This window comes from Tetrao urogallus, assembly GCF_951394365.1.
Source record: "Tetrao urogallus genome assembly, chromosome: 2".
In the NCBI taxonomy this organism is placed as follows: Eukaryota; Metazoa; Chordata; class Aves; order Galliformes; family Phasianidae; genus Tetrao; species Tetrao urogallus.
Window position 1 is genome coordinate 105,993,344 of NC_136814.1, and position 10,667 is coordinate 106,004,010.

Sequence of the window (10,667 nt, forward strand, 5' to 3'; positions counted from 1 at the left end):
GAAGAGAACTTAATTGACAATGTGATCACAAGCAAGCTACATTTTGGAGAAGACAGCTAAAAGTCTGAAGGATTTTGAGGAAGAATTCTGCATTTGCTGTCTGTTGTACTTGAAATCATGTTTTCTAGCATAAAAAGGCTTAAATTTGAACTGAACTGTATGTTCATTCCACTGGAACCTGTGCTGGGGCTGTGGATGTTTTCTTGTGCTCTCTCTGGTAAATACATTACCACTATTCATCTTCCTTCCCAGGCTGCTTCCAGCAGACGTGGCTCTCGGTTGGCACATCAGCTGGGGTTTGGATTGCATCAGGCCTCTTTAAAGAGTATTCTGAAGGAGCATTGAAAAAGCTGAGCATGGTTGAGTCACTTGTGACTAATGTTTTCTCCTGTTCTCACAGCGTGCTTGAAGAAGGAAGATGCCAATCGTTAGAAACGTGAGCAGAGCTGTCAGCCAGCTGCTCCAAAGCTCTGCTTGTGGATGTGGAGTTTCCATCGTGCCTGTTCGATGCATTGGCATCTCACCCCGCCAGGTGGCCTCTGATGCTAGCTTTCACTCGGTTTCTTTTTCCGAGTCTGATCATCCTCGGGTGCTAATTACAGGTCAGCATTCCTGTCCTAACTGTATGCCTGCTCCAGGAATTCCACACTCCTCTCCTCTCTCCCCAGCGAGCTGAATAACGGAAGCAAAGATGTTCAGACCAAAAAATAAGCAAAACTTTCTGGAATTTTTATGGTCTTTCCTGTATGGTAATAGGATCTGAATCCCATGTGAATCCCCCATGTGTGTGTGGGGGGTTGGGCTCGAAGATCTCTATATGTCCCTTCTAACACCTGCAATTCTGTGAACTTGTTTCCAGTTTTTATTCCAGAAATCCAATAAAAATAATTGAGTTTTAAACTGTTCTCAAAGAAAGCATGTTGATTCTGAGAAGAAAATGAGGTCAGGGTGACCTCATTGCAGCCTTTTGGTACCTAAAGGGAGCCTACAAACAGGAGGGGAATCAACTCTTTGAAAGGGTAGATAACAGCAGGACAGGTGGGAATGGCTTTAAGTTGAAGGAGGGAAGATCTAGGCTGGATGTCAGGGGGAAGTTCTTTACAGAGAGAGTGGTGAGGTGCTGGAGCTGCTGCCCAGAGAGGCTGTGGATGCCCCGTCCATCCCTGGAGGTGTTCAAGGCCAGGTTGGATGGGGCCCTGGGCAGCCTGGGCTGCTCTGAAATGTGGAGGTTGGTGGCCCTGCATGTGGCAGGGGGTTGGAGCTTCATGATCCTTGAAGTCCCTTCCAACCCAACCATTCTGTGATTGTCAGAAGAGAAAAAGCATGTTTCTGAGGTGATGCATGTAATACTGGGATGCTGTGTTCTAATGCCACTTCTGTTTTGTCTCCTGTGTGCTGTCTTTTAGGTGGGCTTGGCCAGCTTGGTGTGGGACTTGCTAAGCTCCTCAGGTACGTTATGATTTTTTGACTCAATAGTACTGAAGAATTCAAACTTGAGTTTCAACTTGGAGAAGCAATAATTTTCAGGGAAGTTCTTTTTCAAGGAATCCTGCTGAGAAATGAGGAGCTTTTTGGTGCTTGGTTTTGTGCATAACCTTAAACTTTTGCCTTTCTTGACATTTCTGTACTTGGTTTATGCTCACTGACGTACTTTCTGTGTGTACATTGGTCGTGGTTCCCAAAATAATTTTGTCTGAGAGTTTGACCACTGAGTTCAGCTTGTTCCTAGTTCAATGGGAGTATTCAGAACCAATATCCTCAGAGTGTGGGCAGCCAAATAAGGCTGTGTTTCACTGCCTGAGAGAAAAAGGTTGGGATTTTACATAGGTACTATGGGAGAGGAAAGGAGTACAAACACCCACGTGAAGAAAGCAGGAGCTTTGCTAACTGCCCAGCAACTGCACTTAACAGCTGCTGACCTTTTTCTCTATGAGAGTTTGAGTGAATCTGCTTCAGGAAGAAGATGCCCTGCTTAGTGCAGTGCAAACAGAAATAAAACTTCCTTCAAGACTGTGTACCCTGACATTTCATAATTGACAAAAGATGGGCTGATGCATCAAAAGTAGTAAATACGAAGTGTATCCCTTCTGCTGCTGCTTGTTCCTCCACCTCACACACACACAAACTTATTTTTTCCAAACTTCTATGAGCTCTCATCACTGTCCATACACTCACTCAGCTCCAGAGTGTAATTTGCATGCAGGCAGTGTTTGGACTGTGGTAAAAGTGAGCCCAAGTGCCGCATTTGATGCCATGCTGCAGTTTGAATGTTTTCAACCATTTCTGTGATATATTTGAAGTCATACAAATCATGGAAGGCTGCACTGCACTCTGATTCCATCAGGCTTGCTTTCCCAGACTGTGCTGATTAGAACAGTACAAGGCTGAGATTACTTTATCAGTTCTGTTTACCTTGCTGATAGGAAAACAGCTGCTGTTACAGCATGCCCAGTGGCTTTTTGGTGTCTGGGGGGGGGGAAATAGATTTTTCTGGATACAATTTTCAGCAAGAGGAGGGTAGGAAGAACTTCTTTCTCAACTTATTTTCAGAAAGATTTGTCTTTTTTCAATAGAAAGACTACTAGAACTAATGTACAGATTTCCTAAGGCACTATACTGATACTAAAGACAAAGTGGTGGTGGTCTGTTTTGTTTTAGTAGAGCAACTGAATTCACTGAAGAATTTGCTTTCCTTTTGCTATTGCTCCTGCTAACCAAAGTAGCAGAAGAGCAACTGATGAGTTACTGTGAAGGCTGTGAACTCACTGTACCATGTGGGTGTTTTTCTACAGGAAACGATTTGGAAAGAACAATGTGATCTTGTCTGACATTCGAAAGCCAGCAGATCATGTTTTCTATAGTGGTAAGTGCCTGGGGGAGCAGATGGAAAAATACACTGACTTTACCAAAGTCTCAATATGCGTGGCTTACTGAGCAAATTGCTGCTTGAAACTACTGGATAGTGCCTTCCTGTTTTGAAATCCTGCCCAGACATGGATTTCATCTATTAGTTATTCCCTCTTTCTAAGTAATTTTTCCTCTGCATTTATTTTGCTGTCTCTTTGCCGCTTTGTTGACCAGGGTGAGTGTTCAGATCGAGTTGGAGTTGGCTTTTGGGCTCCTGCTGTAAAAAAAGAAATGTTTATTCTTTTGGAGGGAAGATGCTGTAAATGAAATTCCTGCTTTGTTCCTCCATTCTGAGGCAATTTAGATGTTAAGATGAGTGTAGAACATGTATTTTGGACTCTTGTGTTTCCATTCAACTTGAATAGATTCTTCTTTCTCATCACAGCTTAATAACGTACGTAGATACTTGAATAGGAAATACTGAGTGTTTCCTTCTCTCATGCCACTGACTGGGTAAAAGAGGAGTTCTTCAATCAATCTATTAAGGAGAAGGTGGCAGTTCACCTTCATGTCTCCTTTCTATTTCCTAATGTATTGGCTGCTGTTGGTACCGGGGTCTGTTTTGCTGTGCAGTCAAATCCCAAGTGGAGGAATGGGAAAGAAGCAATTTGAGTTTCATCTTGAGCTCGTCTTGACTTCCATGCTCCTTGGTGCTCACTTTCCTTCTGGCTCCATTCTTGTAGGGCCTTTCATCTACTCAGACATCTTGGACTACAAGAATCTACGTGAGATAGTGGTGAATAACCGCATAACGTGGCTCTTCCACTACAGCGCTTTGCTCAGTGCTGTTGGAGAGGCAAACGTCCCCTTGGCCAGAGCTGTAAATATTACTGGTATGTGACAAGGGTTTCAAATTCTTGATTCCTCTATGCTTCCTATAGAGGCTTGAGGAAGTGCAGTGGGTGTTCTGATAAACCCTGATATTGTTCCAGGTTTACACAATGTTCTGGATATTGCAGCCGAGCATAATCTGCGACTCTTTGTTCCAAGCACGATTGGAGCCTTTGGGCCCACCTCTCCTCGAGATCCAACTCCTGATCTCTGCATTCAGAGACCAAGGACCATCTATGGTGTCTCCAAGGTTCATGCTGAACTGATGGGAGAGGTGAGAGCTTTTCTTCCATTAAAGTTCTGGGAGAATTTGATTTGTAGTGGGTTTTCCACCTCCGTTTCCTTCCTTCAGGTTTCAGTACTCTATAGCAGCCTGAGGCAGCAGGAAAAAGTATTTTTGAGTTTTGTAGGAATAAGCACTAAGAATTAGAAACTGGCCAATTTGAGTTTCAGTACCATTTCTTTCTCTGATTCTTTTGACTTTGACCTCCCTTCCTTATCTGCCAATGTGGATGACATTGCATAAATGAAAGCACACAAAGCATTGGGAAAGCACAGTAGGCAATGGTGACTTTTGCCAAAAAGTAAAACAAACAAACAAACAAAACCCCTCAGTTCTGCACAGTCAGAGCCACGAGAGTGTACAGGCTTGCACTGGCACAGGCTGCTCAGAGGGGTGGTGGAGCCCCATCCCTGCAGACAGCCAAGGTCAGGCTGGATGGGCTCTGAGCACTGATGGAGCTGTGTGTCCCTGTTCAGTGCAGGGAGTGGGGCAGATGGCCTTCAAAGGTCCCTTGCAACCTAAACCATTCTATGAATTTCTCTCTTGGCTTTGTACCAGAAACTTTTGAATGCTGAATCTAGTCCCAGTGTTAAAAATCAATCCATATTGATCCATATATCCATGTTGATCCATATGATCCGTATGAATCCATATCAAACTAGGTGATCTTAAAAATCCCTTCCAACCCAAACCATTCTATGATCTACTGATGTGGATGAAGACTAGAAGAGGACAAGCAGACAGCTCAGTTGCCTGATAGGGAGTATAGACTGTTCAGTAATTCCTCCTCTTCTTTCCCTGTAAAGGGAAGGTGACAGAATGAAGGTTTATCCTGTGAGAGATTGTTCCTGTGGAAACAATGAGCTGTAAGGCCTAGCTTTGTTGTGTAAAACTGCTTCTCTCCTCCCTTGGTAGTACTACCATTACCGATATGGCCTCGACTTTCGCTGCCTGAGGTACCCAGGAATCATATCTGCCGACTCTCAGCCTGGTGGGGGAACAACTGGTAAGTTGTTTGTGTGCATTTCCCAATGTTTCAGACAAGAACAGCAAATCCATGAGCCAACGGGGTCATTTTTAGTCTGTTTATAGAATTTAATAAAGATTCAGTGTAGAGATTCTGTTTCAGCTGGAAGTTGTGACAGTTTTTCTGTCCATCGCTACCTTAGGGTGTACTTTAGTACTTTATTTTCTTTAAAAATAAATAAATTCAAGTCTGCTGTCTTGCTGCAATGTGCAAATGCTAGAATGACTTCAAGACAGTTTGAAATGGCTTCTCACATTCTGCTTTATCTTGTAAACCAAACACTTCTGCTGGGTTTTAGATGGGACACCAGAGGTAATCTAGTTAGGCTGAGGGAGCTGGGTTTGTTCAACTTGGAGAATGGAAGGCTGCAGGGTGACCTCATGGCAGCCTTTCAGTACCTAAAGGGAGCCTACAAATAGGAGGGGAATCAACTCTTTGAAAGGGCAGATAATGGAAGGACAAGGGGAGATGGTTTTAAGTTGAAGGAGGGAAGATTTAGATTGGATGTCAGGGTGAAGCTCTTTCCTATGAGAGTGGTGAGGTGCTGGAACAGCTGCCCAGAGAGGCTGTGATGCCCCGTCCATTCCTGGAGGTGTTCAGTGCCAGGTTGGATGGGGTCCTGGGCAGCCTGGGCTGCTATGAAATGAGGTTGGTGGCCCTGCTGTGGTGGGGGGTTGGAGCTTCATGATCCTTGAGGTCCCTTCCAACCCAACCATTCTGTGATAATCTGCAGATTGTTGACTGTTACGATGTGAAGAACAGACTAAGGTAGATACACACATCCATTCTACTTTGCTACAGATTATGCTGTCCAGATTTTCCACGATGCCATTAAGACTGGCAAATTTGAGTGCAACTTAAAGCCGGACACCCGCCTCCCTATGATGTACATTGATGACTGTCTGAAAGCAACTCTAGAGGTCATGGAGGCCCCTGCAGAGGCACTGAGCATGAGGACATACAACATCAGTGCCATGAGTTTCACTCCTGAAGAGCTGGCTCAAGAGGTGCAGAAGCACGTTCCTGAGCTTCAGGTGACCTACAATGTGGATGCGGTCAGGCAGGCCATAGGTGGGTATTGCATATTGGGTAATGGGAAATACTGGGTGGCTGTACGTCAGGAACGGAAGTGTTTTTCCTTTGAGGCACTGGGAAGTTGTCTACTGTAAGGTTCAAGTCTTATGGTCAAAAAAATAAGCTTTAGTAGTTCAAATGACCAGAGATGATACACCTTGGAGTTTAAAGGTACTACTTTTAAAGGACTTGGGGGTCCTGGTAGATGAGAAGCTGGACATGAGCCAGCAGTGTGTGCTTGCAGCCTGGAAGGCCAACTGTGTTCTGGGCTGCATTGAAAAAGGGGTGGCCAGCAGGGAGAGGGAGGTGATCGTCCCCCTCTACTCAGGTCTTGTGAGACCCATCTGCAGCACTGCGTCCAGGTCTGGGGCCACCAGCACAGGAAGGACGTGGAGCTCATGGAGCGGGTCCAGAGGAGGCACTGAGATGAGCAGAGGGCTGGAGCAGCTCTGCTGTGAGGAAAGGTTGAGGGAACTGGGCTTGTTTAGCTTGGAGAAGAGAAGGCTCCAGGGAGACCTCATTGTGGCCTTCCAGCACTTGAAGGGAGCGTAGAAACAGGAGGGGGAACGGCTGTTTGTGAGGGTGGATGGTGATAGGACAAGGGGTAATGGTTTTAAACTGAGACAGGGGAGGTTTAGGTCAGATCTGAGGAGGAAGTTTTTCCCCCAGAGGGTGGTGGGGCACTGGAACAGGTTGCCCAAGGAGGCTGTGGATGCCCCATCCCTGCAGGCATTCAAGGCCAGGCTGGATGTGGCTCTGGGCAGCCTGGGCTGCTGGTTGGCGACCTGCACACAGCGGGGGGTTGGAACTGGATGAGCACTGTGGGCCTTTGCAACCCAGGCCATTCTAGGATTCTGTGATTTATTTATTTATTTATTTTTTCCTAAGCCTTATGCTCCTTGTTTCTTGTTCTTTTCACTGCAGCTGACAGCTGGCCAATGAACTTTGATGACAGCAATGCCCGGAGAGACTGGGGATGGAAACATGATTATGACCTCCCTGAATTGGTGTCTACAATGTTTAGCTTCCTTGGGTCTGATTCCAGGATTGCTCAAGCTAACTGAAATGTTTTATCAGATGTTTCCAGATTTCCACAGAGGACCAGGAAGAAATGGCTAAATCAGTTGTATAGTTTTGAGTCTTAAAGCATGTCAATTATTAGCTTTCCTAAGTAGCAATGGAGTTGGGCAGAAGTATAGTGTAGCTGGAATGCTCTGTTTGATAAACAACATCATCAGGCGCTGTCGCCAAGCACCCATAGTACAGAATTCTAGAACTTTCACATTCAAGGAACTAGGAACAAAAAGCATGAATCTCAAGTCACTCTTTCTGCCTCATATCCAGCAAACAACACGGGGCAGTACTGAAAACCTGATGTTTCAGGAAGATCCCACTGTGTTAAAACTGTTTTTCATTTCCCTAGTGGAGGTTATCAGATCGTAGTAATCTATGATCCTTTCCTCTCTTCTTACAGAAGAGAGAAACGAGCTACTTGACGTTTCCAAATTGCAGGCAGGGTTTTTGCAACTCTAGTTTGAAGTCAAATTTTGGTTAGTGTTTCATATTTATATATATATTACTGTATAAACATACCGTGTGTAGGGCATACAAAGTAACTTCTTTCTTATAATGCCTATGAATGTGAAGAGGAATATAACTTGAATTCTCGTTGTGCTTTAAAAACGACAGGGTTTACAAGCTAAGCTTTTCCTACTATTTCAAAATGCTGCTGCCATCATTTTAACATCAGTAAATCCAAAACACAGAAAGCTGTTACATTTAGGAGAATTCAGGGTTTATCTCAAGAAGACAATGCCCAGGAGTGGGGTTATTGTTAATTAGTGCTACTTCTGGTTATCCCTGTTGTTTGCTATGCTAGCATTATGACATGCTGCCTGGAGCAAGTTCTAAAGTTGGGCTGATGATGGAGATTTATTTACGTTAGAGTCAGGCCGGCCTTTGAAATCTGTTCATGTTGGCTGCTTCTGTATGTGCTGCAGATGTGTTTGTAGATGCTGTTTATGTGTAACTGTGGTACACTTCTGTTCTTTAGAGAGGATTCCAGAGGCTGAAACCATCTCCTAGCTGCAGTTAAGCCTGTTCTGCTCATTGACTTTAATGCGCAGGAGATTCTGGGATTAACAAGGGAATCTCAGTAGAAGGATGCAGAGAAGATGTGTATCCAAAAGCTACTCATGAGACTTTGAAAGTGAGAAATGGCAGGCTGGAGAGACAGGAAAGCCTTTTAAGGTAAAACAGCAGTCTTGAATGTGAGCCGTGGGCTGCTATAGGAATAGTATGCCTTGAGAAGCAACATCTGGGAACTTGGATTGTATTCTACTTTTTCCAAAGAAAAAACATCTTCCATTTTCAAAATGACTGGAAATTCCCTAGATGAAGCTCTCCATCTTTTTTTGTCTTGTATACTCCAGCTGCCCTTGTAGGTATTACATTCAGTGTTTTCTTGTCTGTGTTGTTCACCATGTTCTCTGTGGCAAGGCCTTAGTAACTGTGAGCCTGCTTCACTCTGTAACCCTGCAGTGTTTCCTCAGTTAGTGGCTAACTGACGTGACCTGGTTTCTGTCACTTTGTGAGGGAATCTACATGCTACAGGGAAAATGGTTTTCTCATGAAGTAACCTTCCAAAATGATACGGTGAAAACCAGAAATCATTTTAAACACGTATTAAACTTGTGTCTCTTGGTTTTGTATGCATCTTACTGCTTTATCTGTTGGCAAAGCGTGCGTTTCCCAAGTACTTAAGCTCAAAACCCCTCTAGGGTTGTGGCCTGTTCTTAAATCTTTCTTTATGATGTTTACATTTGTGAATAAGGCAAGTTTTTAAATGTTCACCACTGTTGTAGCTCTCATGTTGTTCAAGTGTGATATTTGGGCCAATGGGCCAGCAAAGTTGGACTTGTTCATACCATCCAAGAATAGTTTGACTCTGGTTTTGTCCTCTGCCCTGCCAAAACAGGATTGTCTGCCATTAAACTGTTACACCGATCCTTCAGATAAAGGGCTTAAAAGGATTTAAGAAGTTTTGTCCATTCTCGTCCTCGTTAAATCAGTGCCAAGGGGCTCCTTGTCCTCCATTCCATGAAACCAGCCAAAGAGTTGTTGATGGGTTTGATTCAGAGAAAGTCACGGGGTCCCACTCCGTTTGCCCTTGTTCAAAGCTCTAGTTGATGCTAAAAGGAGTGAAGAACGAACAATCCTCTTTCTTCTGAAGCAAGCTGTCCTTCACTGTGGCATTGCACAAAAGCTTTAAGTTGTTAAAGTGCAGGTGGAAAAAATCAGGTGGAAAAATGCAGGTGAAAATCAGACCTTTGGCATTTTAAACAGTGTGTTGTTTACCAAAAGTTGCTGACTAACTTAAGAGCATTCTGTTTTTTAACCTGTGACCAACGATGCCTGTTTTCTTTTTGCATATCTTCCCTGTAACTTCTGTTGTAACTTTGCTGCAGTACTTTCTGTACTAAACCAGTTTGATGTGATACAGAGTGCACAACTTTTTCTACCAGTATGAAGGCTGACTCCTGGGCTTAGACTTTTCCCATGACATTTGAGTGTTGCAGCTGTTACCTATTCAGGGAAAAAAAAAAAAAAAGTTGGACATATTTTTTTCAAATCCTGCAAATTGTGGGTGATGCCTACTTTAATAAAGTTCTATACAGATGTCTTTGCTTTGTCATCTTGGTTAGATCGCGTAGATACTCTGGTCCATGTTGCAGAAGGATGCTCGTGAGTGCTGAAGGCTTTCCTTTTGCTGCAGAAGTGATGGATCATTTGAAGCAGATCCATCCCTTGGCAGTCTGTGCAGTGACTCTCAGACACTTGTATCTACACTTTCTGCTGATTACTCCAATTGCTGTGTACAGTAGGCAGCTGGTCACAAGCAGATACAGCACACTTAAACATTAGCAAGGCATAGGCAAGTGTCTGGGCTGTGCTTTGTAGGTGGGTGGTTGTAGCCCGGTTTGGGTTTCAGATTTGCTTCTGTCACTTCTAGATCTCTTACCCCTTTTGTAGGGTATGGAAAGCCAGTTGGTCTATGCTCAGTCATGTTTCTTCTTATCTCTACATCTTCAAAATAACAAAAAAATAGTAATGTTCTGATGGAGATAGCTTTAGATTGCTGTTCTAAAGGGAGGTGGGAGGCAAATGGATGAGGCCAAACTCTTCTCATCGGTGCACAAAGACAGGGCAAGGAGCAATGACCTGAAACTTGTACATAGGAGGTTCTGTACTAACATGCAGAAGAACTTCTTTGTAGTAAGGGTGACAGAGCACTGGCACAGGCTGCCCAGAGAGGTGGTGGAGTCTCCTTCTATGAAGGTATTCAAGACCCCTCTGGATGCCAACTTATGTGATCTATTGTAGGGAACTGCTTTAGCAGGGGTTGGACTTGATTTCTCGCGATCCCTTCCAACCCCTCCAGTGCTGTGACTCTGTGATCACCCTTCAGATCCCAAATCAGGCTCTGCAAAAAACTCTGTGTTTTCAGTTTGCTCTGTCATTCAGAGATTTGAGAGCACTTGGCCT

At 44.2% G+C, this 10,667-nt stretch overlaps 1 protein-coding gene across 1 annotated transcript; it reads left to right on the forward strand.

The window, feature by feature from the left end:
* Positions 1-418: 418 nt before the first annotated feature.
* On the forward strand, positions 419-7,186 carry LOC306959058 (L-threonine 3-dehydrogenase, mitochondrial; the record flags this gene model as incomplete). The annotated part of the gene is made up of 8 exons (XM_079550745.1): positions 419-602; positions 1,407-1,449; positions 2,793-2,863; positions 3,591-3,740; positions 3,840-4,012; positions 4,937-5,027; positions 5,850-6,119; positions 7,047-7,186. 8 exons carry the CDS (start codon positions 419-421, stop codon positions 7,184-7,186), a joined length of 1,122 nt encoding a protein of 373 aa, XP_079406871.1.
* Between the last annotated feature and the right edge of the window lie 3,481 nt (positions 7,187-10,667).